The 19,552-nt window shown below is 42.2% G+C and overlaps 1 protein-coding gene across 1 annotated transcript in view; it reads right to left on the reverse strand.

Annotated features, from left to right (window-relative positions):
• odad2 (outer dynein arm docking complex subunit 2) overlaps positions 1-19,552 on the reverse strand; it is a 76,399-nt gene that overhangs the window by 38,558 nt on the left and 18,289 nt on the right. Inside the window, exons 11-15 of the mRNA XM_014157496.2 lie at positions 6,271-6,417; positions 5,639-5,848; positions 4,375-4,608; positions 4,073-4,183; positions 3,768-3,922 (exon numbers count right to left, since the gene is read on the reverse strand). Of these exons, the coding sequence (XP_014012971.2) occupies positions 3,768-3,922; positions 4,073-4,183; positions 4,375-4,608; positions 5,639-5,848; positions 6,271-6,417 (857 nt within the window). The remainder of the gene's footprint in view (positions 1-3,767; positions 3,923-4,072; positions 4,184-4,374; positions 4,609-5,638; positions 5,849-6,270; positions 6,418-19,552) is intronic.

A 19,552-nucleotide genomic window follows, 5' to 3' on the forward strand; every position in this document is an offset into this window, starting at 1 on the left:
AATTCAGACGGGCATGTATATGTGCTTTCTTGAGCAGGGGGACCCTGCGGGTGCTGCAGGATTTCAGTCATTCACGGCGTAGTGTGTTACCAATTGTTTTCTTGGTGACTATGGTCCCAGCTGCCTTGAGATCATTGACAAGATCCTCCCACGTAGTTCTGGGCTGATTCCTCACCGTTCTCATGATCATTGCAACTCCATGAGCTGAGATCTTGCATGGAGTCCCAGGCCGAGGGAGATTGACATTTCTTTTGTGTTTCTTCCATTTGCGAATAATCGCATCAACTGTTGTCACCATCTCACCAAGCTGCTTGGCGATGGTCTGTAGCCCATTCCAGCCTTGTGTAGGTCTACAATCTTGTCCCTGACATCATTGGAGAGCTCTTTGGTCTTGGCCATGGTGGAGAGTTTGGAATCTGATTGATTGATTGCTTCTGTGGACAGGTGTCTTTTATACAGGTAACAAGCTGAGATGAGGAGCACTCCCTTTAAGAGTGTGCTCCTAATCTCAGCTCGTTACCTGTATAAAAGACACTTGGGAGCCAGAAATCTTTCTGATTGAGAGGGGGTCAAATACTTATTTCTCTCATTAAAATGCAAATCAATTTATAACATTTTTAACATGCGTTTTTCTGGATTTTTTTGTTGTTATTCTGTCTCTCACTGTTCAAATAAACCTACCATTAAAATTATAGACTGATCATTTCTTTGTCAGTGGGCAAACGTACAAAATCAGCAGGGGATCAAATACTTTTTTCCCCCACTGTATACTGACATACTGTATTAAAGTCACTTTTTCCTCCAGTCATGTTCAGACTATAGGCTATAGGCTCCATATTGCAGGTCTTAGGAAAATGTCAATCTCTCGGAATTTAGCCGATGTAGACCTTTAAAACAAACACACTTAAGTTATGAAGATGATTTTTTTTTTGCCATCAATGATCTCTTATGTTGATGCATCATTAATCAGGAAAATAGCTAACACATGAGTCTTCTTCTGGGCTTTAGTGGAGGTCTCCCTCTCGCTCCACATCTCTCAGGCCTGCATCCCACACATCCCTACTGTACAGTACAGCCATGCCATGTTAAAGATCACTCACACGAAAGCACACTGTCTGCTATTGGCCACAAGGGCTGTTTGAGTTGTTCATTTACTACTTGGGAATACAAAAAAAGCTCAACTCCCTCTCATTACTGTTTCTGTCAAATATATTCTAAAACGATTTTCGTCTCGAAACACCACTCAGCCCATGATTGATTCTGAAATGAACACAACGGCCCTTAACAACTCTCAACAAAAAACTCTATTACTGTTTGCAGCCGTTCCTTTTTGACAGTAATGGCTTGGTCATGTGATTCCAAACCTGCGTCTTGACATTTTTACATGTTATTCAAATAACCCTGGGAGAGTTAAAAAAAAAAAAACAGATCCACTCGCAAATGTAAGTGTAGATTAAAACAGTCAGTGCTCTACTCTTCATAATACTGGTTTCCTCTCCGGCCTTCCTGGAGAACCCACTGCCAAATTTCTACCTTTATTCACACCAACCGCCAGAGCCGTCCAAAAAACTTAACACAAACACTACACAGGAAGGTAACCGTTCAATGAAACATTGTAGTGGGTGATACGGCCCTTTGGGTCGCTCTCTCTCACTGACTGGATTCCTTAGTTATTTATCACATTCCCCTAAATGAGTGTGAGGGTTTGATGCTTGCCAATGAAGTGTCAACCAATTGCGGTTTTACATGTGATTATCAGTATCATTATTTATTATTATTATTATTATTATGGACCATTTTTGCATAGCAACAGTGTTATGAGTAAGTACGCTGAGACAAGCGGCCTGTAATGGGAGCAAGTGCACAAGGTGCCACATTACTCATTGCCACTGTAGTTCATTTGTTTTATCGCCGTGCCAGGCTGCACTCTAAAGGCTCCCAATCTCTGCCATTTTTGTGTTATTTTATATGCATCAGAACTGGACTGAATATGAAGGCTTGTTAAGTAGCCAGAGGACTGAAAGGCAGTCTGAAAGGTTCACTTTGTTTCTTGAACTCTCTCCTGTATGAATTCTTTAGTCTTTATAACTAAATAAGTTGTCATCCAACACTCTTCGTTCTATGCAAACAGAACATATGCTTTTGTTTATGACAATAACCACTGGTCTGGTTGTCCATCATGAACTTGGCACCAGAGATAGTAATCTATATCCACCTGTTTTAAAGAGAGCGTTATTGGCATGCTTCTATAATGGGATCATTGCTTAATTGACTGTGGCAACAGGCACTTTCTTCCAGTTGGGAAGACTTAACTTAGACTCTAAATGTAGGATATCATTCTGTCAGTTATGAAATATGAAGTGGAAGGAGACCGGTGTGAGTGCTACTGGGACATTTTACTATTATTTTTTAAATTCCTCTGCAATTTTCAGTCCTACAGAGTTTTTGAGTCAGATGCTAAACATTTCCACATTATCTTAATTCATCATATAAAACCATATAAAACTCCAAAAGCCTCTTTTATCGTAAAAACGTATTAAAAAGAGCCACAGCCTTATCAGTTTGTTGGCTACGTTTCTGAAAATAAGCCTTGAATTTATTAAGAGGTTACTGTGGTTTAAATTAATGCATATGGCTTGCATTGTCCACTGAGTCACTCGGACAAATAAAAGAAATACAGCAACAACAAAACAAGTCATGGGAGTACCTTTAGCAAACATTGAGAGATGCCAGGGCACGATATTCAGGCATTATTTATTTTTGAGGGAAAATTACTGATTTAAAAAATCATCCCATGCAAAATAAAGCCAGCCAGGAAAGATTCTAGAAAGTGTGACTGTTGAAGAGAACTAAATGACAATGAAATAAACGTGGGTATGCCGTAACATGACAAATGATTTAAGAGTCTGTCAGCTTACATTTCCAACATTATGGAGGAGTCATTTTCTAGGCAGCTTTCTCTCAGTCCGCTTGCCCATGTTCATTACTAATGGGAGAAGAACTGCTTTAGACTAACCATAGGGTGTCTATAAAATCAACTCTTTACTTCATCTTTTGTTAACAGTAGAAAAGCGCACATTCCTCCTGCTAACCGTCACATAAAAGATCAGAGATAATAGAATCTGTGTATCTGCAAAACTTAACATTCACTTAACAATCACTTCAGCCAGACACAACGTAAAGGATGAGATGTGACAACTTTTGGGAGTGGAAAAAGTGAGACTCACATATGAACAAATGAGAGGTCTCGTAAAAACGCCACGTGATTTCAGCATATCGACCCTCATCCCAACCGCTACCACTAGGATTTCCATTGGAACGAACTGTAGACCCATCTCACCATACTTTAAAGTTAGCTCTCTAAATTCCCATCAGACTCATGACACTAAGTTTGCAAACATATTATCTGAGTATTGCGAGCACCTATGGCTGCCCACTCAATACATGCCAAGTGGACATCAGTCAAAACAAAAATGTACTTCTGTGTGGGTAATTTGTCAAAGTCAGGGCCAGGCTAATTTTATAGGCTACCAGTAATTACACCAACCTACCAATGACATAAGACATGCCCCACTCTAAAGTACTCCGCCCCCTCACCCCCCACTACACTAAATATGGGATCACGACCGGCAACACACAGTTTACCTCTGGTGCTGGTCAGGCTCCAGTCTGAGTGGGGCTGTAGTGATAATGAGGGTTAATAATAATGGGAAGGAGAGAAGGAGGGAGGGATGCCTGGATGGAGGGAGAGGGAGGGGTAACATTACTTAGCCACGTTCTCCATGCTGATGGAGCACTTCCAGATGGCCCCGGTGGTGGCAGCCAGGAGCTGCTTGTTGTCTGCCTGGCTCAGCAGAGTCACCAAGGGCTGCAGGCCCTCGCACTGACGCACCAGGTCACGGGTACGCTTGTCCTCTGCACACTGAGACAGACAGACAAACATTGCTAGATGTATTTTGGGACGCTTCTTGCCCTAATGCTTATGCATTGTCCACATTCCCAGCCTCAATTTATTCTTGTTTAATTATGATGGACTGAAAACATTCTTAACATGAGTCATAACCATGGTTACCTTGAAGATGGCACTGGCGCAGTGCATCTGTAGCTCGTGGTTGTCACAGTTGAGGTTTTTCACCAAGTCCTCGATCATACCCTCCGTCTGGATGGCAATCCTGTAACTTCTCTGGAAATGAACGTTCAGAGAAAACACATAGGCAGTCAATGACAGTGTTTTGGTTTGCAATGATGAATCACTAGGTGGTCCTCTTCAGGGTGGCACATGCTGCCCACTAAACCATAGGTATACCCGAAATGGCACCCTATTCCCTATACAGGGCACTTCTTTTGGCCAGCGGCTCATAGTGAGCCCCTCACCTCGGAGGCACACTCCTGCAGGGTTCCCACGACAGGGATCAGCATGTTCTCGTGGGGAGACTTGAGCAGGCGAGCCAGCAGAGGGATGCCCCCGGCCTTGCGGATGGCCTCTTTGTTCCTGGTGCTCTTACTGCAGCTCCAGAGGGCCAGGGCCCCGCAGCGAGCCACCTCCACGTCCTTCTCCTGCTCCTCTGTCAGGGCCGCCGAGTCAGGCACGCAGTCTAGTAACTCCACCTGGGAACACACACACACACACACAGACAACACACACTCAACGATCCAGTGTGCATCAAAGAAAATATATATCAGACATTGTGAGAGTGAATGTGAAAACCACAGGAAATGCTGTAATGATAGCTGTGGTTTCCATTGACGCAATGTATTAAATGAGATTAGCAAAGTTGTTGGCCATGATTAAGTGAATAATTAAATCATATTATTATGTGGGCTGACAGAATAAAAAAACAGAGATTCAGAATGTGGAAAAAGAGCAGGTCTGCGTGTTGATGTTACAGTGTTGAAATCCCAGAGTGACCCTTTATGACCGTCAGTCTGTGTGTCAGAGCTGTGTTAAAGCCATAGTTCCTGCACGGCCACTGAGACAGAGCAGGCAAAGCTATTACACATGTTATGCAGTTCAAAGGTGGTCTCAGTCTGTAGTTCAGCGTGAAATTAATCTCTCCACTGCAATGACTGAATGAGCACATCCGATTTGGTGCTTGAGGATAAATATACAAGGCCCACAGGCTTTAATCACAGGTCGCTCTGTCAATAAACATCAACTCAGATCCAAGGATGTCAAAGGACATTCTATCCGTTTCCCCCCCAATGACTTTGATGTTTTGTAACATAAAACTAGGGGAAAGGTGGGTGAGGGTGGCATGTATCAGGGATCCCAGTGTATGGAAACTGGAGGTACTTAGAAGAGCCAGTGCTGTGAAGAGCTGTGTGTTGCTGTGCTGGGCTGTCTTCTGTAGAGGGGAGCCATGATTTGACTATATTGGACTATATTGTCTAAGTTTCTGCTTTCCTATAGCATGTGACTCCAAATAGGCTCTGTAGTGGGTCAGTAAGAGGGTGCTGCTGGGAACATCAGCAGGACTGTGGGTTCATTTCCCGCACGGGTTACATTCCCATATATTTATGTGTCACTGTCAATGTTTTGGATCAAAGCGTCTGTCTAAATGACATTAGTATTATGTTCCCTTGTGCAAGGCTGCTGTGCTACAGTACAGTGCGGTATATATCTTCCCACTAGACTCACCAGTCTCTTGATCCCTCCGTGCTGTCTGACTGTCCTCCTGGCCCGTCTGAACTTGGCCACGTTGGCGATGGTCTCTGCGGCCAGGTATTTTAGGTCCTTGTCTGGGGAGTCCAAGATCTTCACCATGGTCTGCAGGCCACCCAGGTCAGCGATGGCCCGGCGGATCTGAGAGTTTCGGCTGATCTCCTTCAGAATCTTCAGAGAGCCAATCTAAATCATGCACGAAGACGGTAAGTCCACAAAGTACATCTCGCTAAATCTCCTTAGCAAGTAAAAAACGTTGGCTTGTATGAAGAAAAACTGCAAAGCCAACGTCAACAACATGGGCTAAACATCCGTCAACAAGAGCACAAGTAAAGAGGATTAGGTAAACCCCCAAAACGTGACCCCTAAATATAGACAGCCGTTTCTAAAGAGTTTCAATATAAAGGCATGCTGTATAAAAAGCGCCCACACATCTCATTAGGTCTATTGGAGTCTAATTGCTTCCCGGTGTCTTTAAAGGGCCCCCAGTCAGTACTCTGGGTATCTGAAACACTAGGCTGGCACACACAGCACAGGGGCAGCTCTGTTTCCCCCCAAGGGCATCCAGGTCCGCTTGGCAGGGAGCAGGGACTGGGAGGGCTACTCACTTTGCATTTGATTTCTTCTGTATCCAGCAAGTTAATGAGGACTTCAAGGCCACCTACATCCCGGATGGCCAGTTGGCACGTCTCCTGGGCTAAATTAAAGTCCCTCATGGAGCACAGAGCAATCACAGTGGCCGTCTGGTTGCCTCCCTGAAATAAGAATGAAAACACGGCACCAATGAATAAATGAATAAAACGGCAGAGAAAAGAATTAAAGAGACGTTTAGAAACACGGGGACACAGTGTCTCCCCTCCTTCCCTCTACTGATATCTCTCTTTAACCATGCCTGCTGGGGTTCATTTGTGACAGTTAAACACCAGTGGAGAGAAATGATTTGATATGGAATGGCACTGACTCGGACTACTAAGATGCCTGTGGCCAGAAACCATAGACAATGACCTAAGTTAAAGATAAAAGAGAAAAATTAGCATTGAAATGTTGATTGAACATAATAATGAGTAAGCATTTCAAAAGACTCTCTGTTATGACAGTTGCTATACACACACAAAATAACTCAAAGCTTGTTTCTACCCAATTAGCTACTTAGTAACTACTACTAAGCAAACAAGTGGTTTGGGAGTAAAAAAAAATATATCTTCTTTGATTTCACTTCATGTGCCTCAATATAAAGGAAGAGGATATTGAGCCAATTTGGGTTTATTGCTTCTTAAGTGTAACACAATGTAAAGATGTAAAACAGGTGACTGGGGTCATTCTCTGACCTATATAATGATAGGTGATTGGGCTGACAGTGTTGGACACATAACCAAACAATTTAGTTGAGATTGAGTGTGGCATTACATGCATAAAGAAGGAAGTTGGCAGAAGGTAGATACAACAATTGCAATTCTCAGATACTTAGTCTGTATTGTGTCTTCTTCCTGCAGTGTACCTTCGGTTGATGTGAAATATACTTTATAAAATACAAACGCAACATGTAAAGTGTTGATCAGATGTTTCATTAGCTGATCACAGAAATGTTCCATACACACAAAAAGCTTATTTCTCCCAAATGTTGTGTACACATTTGTTTACATCCTTGTTAGTGAGCATTTCTCCTTTGCCAAGATAATCCATCCACCTGACAGGTGTGGCATATCAAGAAGCTGATTAAACAGCATGATCATTACACAGTTGCACCTTGTGCTGGGGACAATAAAAGGCCACTCTGAAATGTTTTGTCACACAACACAATGCCACAGATGTCTCAAGTTTTGAGAGGGTGTGCAATTGCCATGGTGACTTGTAGGAATGTCCACCAAAGCTGTTGCCAGAGAATTTAATTGTCATTTCTCTATTATAAGCTGCATCCAACGTTGTTTTAGAAAATTGCACAACCAGCCTCACAACCGCAGACCACGTGTAACCGTGCAAGCCCAGGACCTCCACATCCGGCTTCTTCACCTGCGGGATCATCTGAGATCAGCCACCAAGACAGCTGATGAAACTGAGGAGTATTTCTGTCTGTAATAAAGCCATTTTGTGGAGAAAAACTAATTCTGATTGGCTGGGCCTGGCTCCCAAGTGGGTGGGCCTACGGCTGCACCCTTGCCCAGTCATGTGAAATCCATAGATCAGGGCATAATTAATTTATTTCAATTGACTGATTTCCTTATATGAACCGTAACTCAGTAAAATTGTTGTATGTCGCATTTATATTTTTGTTCAGTATAGTTTAGACAGAACAAAACCTAATTCCAGATTGAAACAACAGTTCCTCGCAGTAGGTAGAAAATACAGCAGTAAACTGGATGTGTTACACGACTTTGAAATGTGACATGGCATCCTAAAGTCAAAATCTCCTGGCAAGTGAACAGTCCAAATCTTATTGTTTCATTTTTTTCTTTCTGTTCTTCTTTTAAATGAACCACAGAACGACGTGGAGATCAGTGAGTTCTTAGGGCACTACTGCAAGCTGCTTTATTAGTTGCACACTTCACAAACATCTCCGACTCAGGACCATCCCAGACAGATTACTCTACCCACGCAAAGGAGACTCAAATCTCTTATGTAATGAACGTACTAACGTGAGATAGAAGAGCTATTTAAAGTGAAAAAAAACGACAATGGATAACAGTATGTTCTACGCAGTTCATGTTATGGGAGTACAGTTAAATCGCTGTATCTGGGTGAACCGTGCTATGAAGGAGTTCCCAAAAAGAGGTAGCCTGAAACACTGTTGTGAGCGGGATAATGGACACGTGTTCCCCATATTATGACGTTGGCCTAAATGTGAACCTTTTGTCTATTAACAGCAGTGGATCTACTGCTTATATAGTCTCCACCACCCCTTCCCACTCTTCAAAGGATTCAGTGGGGCTAGGATCATACCTTGTAAAAACAAAACGCTATGTTTGGAACTGATACCAGAGAGAAAATATCATATGCTTCCAGTTTTGTTAGCTTTGGTTTAGAAGTATTGTAGACATTCTTTAAAACATTGACAACATCTGACAATCTGTTAAGATGGATGTCTCTGACTCTCATCCAGCTAGCATGATAGGGGCAGATGTGCAGGCAGAGGGGGCAGATAGCCTACAACTCAACAACTGTCTGTCAAATGGCACACTATTCCCTATAAAGTACACTACCCTATGGGTATTGGTCAAAAGTAGTGCACTATAAAGAGAATAGGGTACTATTTGGGAAGCGACCTCTGTCTGCATCGAAAGACTACAGCTTATGAAAGACACATGAATAAACTGTAAACATAACCAATGACTAGGGTTTACATAACATGATGAGGACATTTTTCTACAGTATTTATGTGACTTTGGGGCATTTGTGATTCGCCACAGAAAATAAACAATACTTCATAGATTTACACTTGTCACAATAGGGGGGATAACAGGGAAGACTGCAGAGGTTAGGCTGCTATGTGTTTTGTTTATAGTAGTTTAAACCCAGGTGAACACGTCTGCTCCAAAACTGGGGAGGGACTCACTGCTCAATACATTTCACTACCAGCAGGATTTGGCAATAAGAATAGAGATGACTAAATGTCCTCATAAATTATATCCAGAGGAAAAATATCTTTAAATATTTCACATTACAAAGTAGGGAAAGAATGAAGGGAATTCAGTATTCATAAATACAGTATACTGTCATGATCTGGTGAATGCAGTCAATTACCAATATTAACGCAGCAAAAAAAAGAAACGCCCTCTCATTGTCAACTGCGTTTATTTTCAGCAAACTTAACATGTGTAAATATTTGTATGAACACAAGATTCCACAACTGAGACATAAACTGAACAGGTTCCACAGACATGTGACTAACAGAAACTGAATAATGTGTCCCTGAACAAAGGGGGAGTCAAAATCAAAAGTAACAGTCAGTATCTGGTGTGGCCACCAGCTGCATTATGTACTGCAGTGCATCTCCTCCTCATGGACTGCACCAGATCTCAGATTTCTTGCTGTGAGATGTTACCCCACTCTTCCAGCAAGGCACCTGCAAGTTCCCGGACATTTCTGGCGGGGAATGGCCCTAGCCCTCACCCTCCGATCCAACAGGTCCCAGACGTGCTCAATGGGATTGAGATGCGGGCTCTTCGCTGGCCATGGCAGAACACTGACATTCCTGTCTTGCAGGAAATCACGCACAGAATGAGCAGTATGGCTGGTGGCATTGTCATGCTGGAGGGTCATGTCAGGATGAGCCTGCAGGAAGGGTACCACATGAGGGAGGAGGATGTCTTCCCTGTAACGCACAGCGTTGAGATTGCCCGCAATGACAACAAGCTCAGTCCAATGATGCTGTGACACACTGCACCAGACCATGAGGGACCCTCCACCTCCAAATTCATCCCGCTCCTATCATGACACAAGGTGAGACACAGATGCAGACACAGGAGGCAGATGGTTGGAGTCTTAAAATGTTTATTAATCCAAAAGGAGCAGGCAAGAGAATGGTTAAGGACAGGCAAAAGGTCAAAACCAGATCAGAGTCCAGGAGGTACAGAGTGGCAGACAGGTTCGTGGTCAAGGCAGGCAGAATGGTCAGGCAGGCGAGTACAGAGTCCAGAACAGGCAAGGGTCAAAACCAGGAGGACTAGAAAAAGGAGAATAGCAAAAAGCAAGAGAACGGGAAAAACACTGGTTGACTTGTAAAAACAAACAAGACGAACTGGCACAGAGAGACAGGAAACACAGGGATAAATACACTGGGGAAAATCAGCGACACCTGGAGGGGGTGGAGACAATCACAAGGACAGGTGAAACAGATCAGGGCGTGACAGCTCCAGAGTACAGGCCTCGGTGTAACACTCATTCCTTCGACGCTAAACGCAAATCTGACCATCACCCCTGGTGAGACAAAACCGTGACTCGTCAGTGAAGAGCACTTTTTGCCAGCCCTGTCTGTTCCAGCGTCGGTGGGTTTGTGCCCATAGGCGACGTTGTTGCCGGTGATGTCTGGTGAGGACCTGCCTTATAACAGGCATAGAAGCCCTTAGTCCAGCCTCTCTCAGCCTATTGCAGACAGTCTGAGCACTGATGGAGGGATTGTGAGTTCCTGGTGTAACTCGGGCAGTTGTTGTTGCAATCCTGTACCTGTCCCACAGGTGTGATGTTCGGATGTACCGATCCTGTGCAGGTGTTGTTACACATGGTCTGCCACTGTGAGGACGATCAGCTGTCCGTCCTGTCTCCCTGTAGCTCTGTCTTAGGCGTCTCACAGTACGGACAATTGCAATTTATTTCCCTGGCTGCAGATGAGCAGGGAACCTGGGCATCTTTATTTTGGTGTTTTCAGAGTCAGTAGAAAGGCCTCTTTAATGTCCTAGGTTTTCAGAACTCTGACCTTAATTGCCTACCGGCTGTAAACTGTTAGTGTCTTAACGACCGATCCACAGGTGCATGTTCATTAACTGTTTATGGTTCATTGAACCAGCATGGGAAACAGTGTTTAAACCCTTTACAATGAAGATCTGTGAAGTTATTTGGATTTTTACAAATTATCTTTGAAAGACAGGGTCCTGAAAAAAGGACATTTCTTTTTTTGCTGAGTTTATAAAAACAAGCATTTCTTATGGTCCGTTAATTCAGACACATATATTAAAAACTGAGCAAGTGCAACAGGCACTAAGTAAGCCCTGGGAAGTAGACATGGCATAAAGGAAATTTACGTGTTAAGGTCGCTCTGGAATTCACACCAGACATGCAGGGCTGGATGATCACCATTAATCAACAACTCAATGGTCATTCCTCAGGTAAATTATAGAGACCATTGTATAAAAGATGTATATACTAATCAAATACCATTATGGGACTCAAAAACTGTTTTACAACCAATTAAAAAACTATCAGGGATACAATTGAATTAAAGGTGTTAACCTGATATCACCTATTAAAATAAAGTGGGCTTTTGTCTCCCCCATTGTTCAGACCTCCTCACCACCAGAAATGTCTGAAACCTTCACTGCTTGATACAACTAATTGCAAACAGCAAGGTAATAACCTGTGTGTGTGTGTGTGTGTGTGTGTGTGTGTGTGTGTGTGTGTGTGTGTGTGTGTGTGTGTGTGTGTGTGTGTGTGTGTTGGTGCCACAGAGCTACTGCCTGTGTTCCTACTGTCTGTGATCCTACTGCCTGTGTTCCTACTGCCTGTGTTCCTACTGCCTGTGTTCCTACTGCCTGTGTTCCAACTGCCTGTGTTCCTACTGCCTGTGTTCCTACTGCCTGTGTTCCTACTGCCTGTGTTCCTACTGCCTGTGTGACTACTGCCTGTGTGGCTACTGCCTGTGTTCCTACTGCCTGTGTGACTACTGCCTGTGTTCCTACTGCCTGTGTTTCTACTGCCTGTGTTCCTACTGCCTGTGATCCTACTGCCTGTGATCCTACTGCCTGTGTTTCTACTGCCTGTGTTCCTACTGCCTGTGTTCCTACTGCCTGTGATCCTACTGCCTGTGTTTCTACTGCCTGTGATCCTACTGCCTGTGATCCTACTGCCTGTGTTCCTACTGTCTGTGTTCCTACTGTCTGTGTTCCTACTGTCTGTGTTCCTACTGCCTGTGATCCTACTGCCTGTGTTCCCACTGTCTGTGTTCCTACTGTCTGTGTTCCTACTGCCTGTGTTCCTACTGTCTGTGTTCCTACTGTCTGTGTTCCTACTGTCTGTGTTCCTACTGTCTGTGCTCCTCAACCTCAGTCGGTGTAAGAAAGAATCAACCAGCTTGGCTGAGGCCACATCCTGGAGGATTCATGTGGTTTATACTATTCTGTCGTTTCTGAAGCAGACTAGCCATGTAGGGTACAGATGAAGAAAAATGTAGCCATCTACTGCCAAGTCCATTATGGGTAAGGAATAGGGAAAGAATGATTGGTGGTTCTCTCTTACTTCATATTGGACATAGGATCATGTATAAAGTAAAATGTTGAGCATATGACTGGCCCTGCTGTCTTGTAGCGGCTAGTGAAATAATACAGTTTTGTCAGGCGTCCAAACGTTTTGTGGTATTTTCTGTCGCTAAAAAGTTGTTTAATTTAAAAAGTATGGAAATAGGTACAGACATTCATAGTGAAAATGACTTTGTCTGGTGCAAAAGTAGCCCACTTAATTTCTATGGGTTTGAAAAATAATGGTTCAAACTGATGTGTGTTGTATTTATATGTTCCCTTTTAGTCTGAGTCTTACTATCAACCATCATTTTTTCCCCTGGTAGTTAATTAAGAAACTATTTCTGAAAAAGTCTTTATAACATGTTAACAGAGCTGAATACTCTGTTCAAAGCTCTGAAACACATAATTCATTGGAAATAATGCTTCACTTGTAGAAATTAAGTTAATGTGAGCGTAGAGACTGACCCTGACTCTTTTGTATGGCAGGAGAACTTGAGGTAATTAGGAAAAGGGTTCTCATGAGATAATATGGGGTCTGTAGTTCTGCTACTGACCAGCAGAGGGTGGACAACCTCAACCAGGGTTAAACAAAGTGTCATCGTTGTGGATGGACAGGGGGAGCTCTCTAGACGCTTAAGTAAATCATGACACCTACTTACATCACCTTGCTCTTTGCCATATCTTACATTTTACTTGGAAATTAATATACATAATAATTCTATTGTTTATTATAAAATGATTGCATCAGTTACTTTTCCTCAGGACATAAAACAAAATATACTGTAATCTCATTATTATAAGACGATATAAACTAAAGGGCATATCCTAAAGCTAATATATGAAAATATATTTTAGGGACAAAATAAGGGATCATCTAATGTGTTATAATTTGGCAGTAAAATTGAAAAGCCACCTACACAACAAAAATGACCACATTCTAGCCATCATTGTAAACACGTACACAATAGACAACCTTTGAGTGTGGTTTGCTAAGTAATAAACATGTTAATACATTTGGCACCTAAATATTATTTTGTTAATCGTCACTTAAGCCACTTACAATGAAGTTACTAATCGTCAATGCTTTATCAAAAAAAAGCAGAGCACAAATTAGGGTAATTGGTAGCAGCTATGGCGACAGCATATTGTATGAAACTGTTAAGTTGCCATGTATCTAATTCTAGCTAATGAGGCAGTTTGGCTTCAGCTTGTGGTTACCTACAGCACATATTGATGGCAATTACGTGGTATGGATACTTTACTGTGTGTTCGTCAATCTGCACAGAGACCGCTACCGTATAGGAAAATGTATTTATATTATTACTTTTTTGTACTTTTTACACCTTTGTACGGACTCGGGAGAGGCGAAGGTTGAGAGCCATGCGTCCTCTGAAACACGACCCCGCCAAGTTGCACTGCTTCTTGACACACTGCCTGCTTAACCCCGAAGCCAGCCACACCAATGTGTCAGAGGAAACACCGTACAGCTGGCGACCATAGTCAGCGTGCTTGCGTCCGAAAGGACATCCCGGCCGGCCAACCCTCCCCTAACCAGGACGCCGCTGGGCCAATTGTGCGCAGCCTCATGGGTCTCCCGGTCGCAGCCGGCTGGGATACAGCCTGGGATCGAACCAGGGTCTGTAGTGATGCCTCTAGCACTGTTGTACATTTGTGTAACAGTTAGCTTACCTGTGTAATATTGACATAAGCTCAGAAACACTTGTTTCACAAAATGGTCCTGTTATATCCATTTCTGTGCTGATCAATGGGTAGTTGATTACCTCTGTCAAATTAATATGAAGCTTAAAGTTGTGTGTATTTGTATTTATTTTTGCAATAAAGATGGTGACGCTACAACAATTAACATTTACAATAGGCCTAATTATAAAAATACATACAGCCTAATGATATACAGTATTATTTTAATAGCAGGACACTGTGCATTCCATTATTCCACTGAAGAATATGAATTAGGCTGTTAGAGAAGGTTTGAATCCTAAGCAACCTGCATACACAATGTTTGAAGTAATAGACCAACATAGCTACTGTAGTAGGTCAAAGCTGTGTGCTGGAAAACCTTGGTAGAGCATGAGTTGAGTAGGCATTGTGGTGTCAATTTCCTTCGGCTTCAGACCAATGCCTACTTCTCACTTAATTTCCAAGGTTTTCATACCGGAAGGTGAATACGCAACATAATTATACAACATTATAACACAGCAATATAGTCAAGTAAAAATACACCGTAACGTAAAATGGCAACAGAAATAATGTAGTTATTAGTATTTATTTAGTATTCACAGCAAAATAATCAACATGTAGCCTAATCATTAACAATTCACTGTACATACATTATTGACTGTCACTTTAGATGGCTCGGAGAGCAATGCATGAAGTGGCACAAATTGCTCTGTGTTCTGTGCCAGCAGAGGGCCTATGCTTCTTCTCTCCCTGACATCCTAGTTATATATCTTGGTGACGACTTGGGACGGCACTGGTGCGGCAGATGTGTGGATTTAGAGGTGGTCATCCGAATGTTTCCCGGGACAGCGGTGGTCTTCTCTGATATCGCGCAGCGGAGGAGCTGGATGTTCCAGTGGGACCAGAAGATAGTGCATAGAGTGGGCCCAGCACGATAAACATTTCAGGGAACACAATCCGCCACCCAGCCATAAAGCAGTGTGTTCCTGGGATGTACCATAGGTTTTGGAGTGCATCTGATGGATGAGGGCAACAATGTACTCCTTGAGAGTTGGTCTCTCCAGTATCCACCGTTCTCTCCTCCGTAGTAGCAAGACAGAGTAGGGTGCAATTGCGGCCCGCAATTCGGGGTGGTCCTACATGTGGGCATTCCTTCATCTGCAGGAACCTCTCTTTACACTTCTTGTGGTCTATTTTTAGAAAAGCTAGGACTCCGGTACACAGGCGAGAGCGCTCCAGGACAGTAGGTGGCAGTAACGTGCCATAACGTTGGATGCCAACAGCCGATAAACCCCACAGAAGAAGAGTTGGGGGTGACAACATAGGTAGCTAGCTAGCTAGGGACAACGGTAGACAGTGTCCTTCATTCCCGACTGTCGGGCACAATTTTTCTGCAGTTCTACTAGTTAGCTAGCAAGTTTGGACTCAGCAGGCAGGCTAGGTAGCTAGCTAGCTAACAATAGCTAGAACATCGGTAGACAGTGAAGGACACTGTGTGCTAGCTAGTTAGCCAGCTAGTTAACTAGCTAGATAGGAGGACTCACACAGCAGGCGGGAGGCAACACCAGGTAGCTATGCAGGAACCAATGGGTTGCTCGAATGAAACAGGCCGCAGTAGTAATCACCACAGCCCCTGTCCATTGCCATTCAACCTAATCATTGAAAATAAGCACACACCATGCGTGTGTGGGGCGGTAACACTATATACGAAAGAGAATGCTAAAAATGTCTCCTCAAAGAGAGGCGAACCCAGGACCTTCAGATCTCATGGCAGTGATGTTAACGCTTACGCTACAAACCCTGTCATGAACACATTATCTTGACACAATTTAAATGGACAGTTTGGTTATGTCAGGAAGCTTTTGTTGTTGTTCATTCACTCAGGACTGATTGAACATTTATTGAACATTTCGGTCATGTGAAAAACCTTCCATAGCAAAATATAACTAGCTTAATTTGCTTGTAGCTTGCCTCTCATCCGACTGGTGTTAGCTAGCTACAAGCACTGTTGCTGCACAACCCAAGAGCTTTAGTCCGGTTTTAGAACTTTGAGATTCGGCTGAAAGGATGTTAGCATTATCAGAAATGCTACAAAAAGGTAGCACATTGTCTGTTCTTAATGGACAGAAATGAACATGCGAGGGCAGTAAATTATAATTATTTTCAAAACTGTTTTCAATACAAACTACTTCCGTACGAAAGGTGGCGAGTATAAATGGTCACTTTATGGAGGCTGTAGTCTCGTTATTATCCAACACCTAGATATTGAGCTAGGTCGGGGCAAGACATTTTCTTTTTTTCCTAATGCTAATGACTGAGATAGGATGGTAGGGAGATTTCAATTTAATATTGAGCTTCAACCAATGCATATACTATTGTGGGGGCTACTGTACATGCCTTATTTCTTTCCATAAAATCAACTGTTTACATACAGTTGAAGTGGAAAGTTTACATACACCTTAGCCAAATACCTTAACTCAGTTTTTCCCAATTCCTGACATTTAATCCAAGTAAAAATTCCCTGTCTTAAGTCTGTTAGGATCACCACTTTATTTTAAGAATGGGAAATGTCAGAATAATAGAGAGAATGAATTATTTCAGCTTTTATTTATTTCATCAAATTCCCAGTGGGTCAGAAGTTTACATACACTCAATTAGTATTTGGTAGCATTACCTTTAAAATTGTTTAACTTGGGTCAAACGTTGCGGGTAGCCTTCCACAAGCTTCCCACAATAAGTTGGGTGAATTTTGGCCCATTCCTCCTGACAGAGCTGGTGTAACTGAGTCAGGTTTGTAGGCCTCCTTGCTCACACACGCTTTTTCAGTTCTGCCCACAAATGTTCTATAGGATTGAGATCATGGCTTTGTGATGGCCACTCCAATACCTTGACTTTGTTGTCCTTAAGCCATTTTGCCACAACTTTGGAAGTATGCTTGGGGTCATTGTCCATTTGGAAGACCCATTTGCGACCAAGCTTTAACTTCCTGACTGATGTCTTGAGATGGTGCTTCAATATATCCACATAATTTTCCTTCCTCATGTTGCCATCTATTTTGTGAAGTGCACCTGTCCCTCCTGCAGAAAAGCACCCCCACAACATGATGCTGCCACTCCCATGCTTCACGGCTGGGATGGTGTTCTTCGGCTTGCAAGCATCCCCCTTTTTCCTCCAAACATAACGATGGTCATTAAGGCCAAACAGTTCTATTTTTGTTTCATCAGACCAGAGGACATTTCTCCAAAAACTACGATCTTTTTCCCCATGTGCAGTTGCAAACCGTAGTCTGGCTTTTTTATGGCGGTTTTGGAGCAGTGGCTTCTTCCTTGCTGAGTGGCCTTTCAGGTTATGTCGATATAGGACTCGTTTTTACTGTGGATATAAATACCTTTGTACCTGTTTCCTCCAGCATCTTCACAAGGTCCTTTGCTGTTGTTCTGGGAATGATTTGCACTTTTCGCACCAAAGTACGTTCATCTCTAGGAGACAGAACGCGTCTCCTTCCTGAGTGGTATGACGGCTGCATGGTCCCATGGTGTTTATACTTGCGTATTATTGTTTGCATAGATGAACGTGGTACCATCAGGCGTTTGGAAATTGCTCCCAAGGATGAACCAAACTTGTGGATGTCTACAATTATTTTTTCTGAGGTCTTGGCTGATTTCTTTTGATTTTCCCATGATGTCAAGCAAAGAGGCACTGAGTTGAAAGGTAGCCTTGAAATACATCCACAGGTACACCTCCAATTGACTCGAATGATGTCAATTAGCCTATCAGAAGCTTCTAAAGTCATGACATTATTTTCTGGAATTTTCCAAGCTCTTTAAAGACACAGTCAACTTAGTTTATGTAAACTTCTGACCCACTGGAATTGTGATACAGTGAATTATAAATGAAATAATCTGTCTGTAAACAATTTTTGGAAAAATTACTTGTGTCATGCACAAAGTAGATGTCCTAACCGACTTGCCAAAACTATAGTTTGTTAACAAGAAATGTGTGGATTGGTTGAAAAACTAGTTTTAATGACTCCAACCTAAGTGTATGTAAACTTCCGACTTCAACTGTACTCTACTCCACACACACAAGTCTCATCTAAAGTGTTTAAGTCATTGCGGCAAGCAACATGTTAACATCATTATAACATCATTGCAGCGAGCAAAAACACAACTTATTATATGGCATACTGTATGTGTATTCATCGGCACACATATATACATATTAGTATACATATTAGTACGTTACATAAGACATTCTAAACGCATGCAATGTAGGCACACATATTAGCACTCTGGCTAAATATCCTTAGATAAATAACCATTAAAACGCAACACAGATCATTCATGTGTTGCTTTATGAAAGTCTCAATCTTCCTGAAGTACAAATGTCTGTCTATACCGCTGAAAAGACGAAGAAAAAAACTGTTCTTACTCCTAAAATAAAACAGATATTTAACTTGGCTCTGGATTACATTTAGCTTCTGATGGTAATGATATTATAAAATGACTACTGGACAAACCCCATAAATAACTCCACTGTGTGGTTTCCAGACAGATATAATACTGCCTGGGAAGTACAGGTTTACAAATGCATATTGTTGAAGGCACAAAGTATCACTACGAATTCACTTCAATCCCACTGAAAAGTATAACGTATACAAACAAAATGAAATTTGAAAGTTCTCTTATTTTCTTTCTATATCATTTACATTTTAAATCCTTTTTGGAAAAGAGAGTAACTGCTGCTTTCCTAAGAGGGAATTTTCATTAATTATCTGATGTTTTGTTAAGCTAAAAATATCTACCTGGAACTGAACTTTGCATGAATGTTTTCATTTAGAGAACCACCGGTTGCCCTATGAATGATCTTATTAGAGGTACCGATTGCAGTAAAGTATATAAAAACATGGACAGAGCCAAATACTGTACCACAGATAAGTTTTGGCTAATATTTAATATGCCTAGATCATAGAGGTACGAAATAAAGTAATTAATATTGAATTATTATAACGTAAATCAATTTCATTTGTATAAAAACTATATTTATCACAGATTTATTTATTTTGTTACTACATTTAAAATGGCCGATTCATAGCTGAGAGAAGCTATCTTAGGTCATGATTATCATTAAAGTATAGAGGCCAGATATGCAAAGAATGACTAATCACAATATCATATGATTGCAGTTACATCATGTCATGGGCCTAAACGGTATCTATCCAAATAAACTGACTGGTAACCACAGA

Source organism: Salmo salar, chromosome ssa19 (assembly GCF_905237065.1).
Source record: "Salmo salar chromosome ssa19, Ssal_v3.1, whole genome shotgun sequence".
In the NCBI taxonomy this organism is placed as follows: Eukaryota; Metazoa; Chordata; class Actinopteri; order Salmoniformes; family Salmonidae; genus Salmo; species Salmo salar.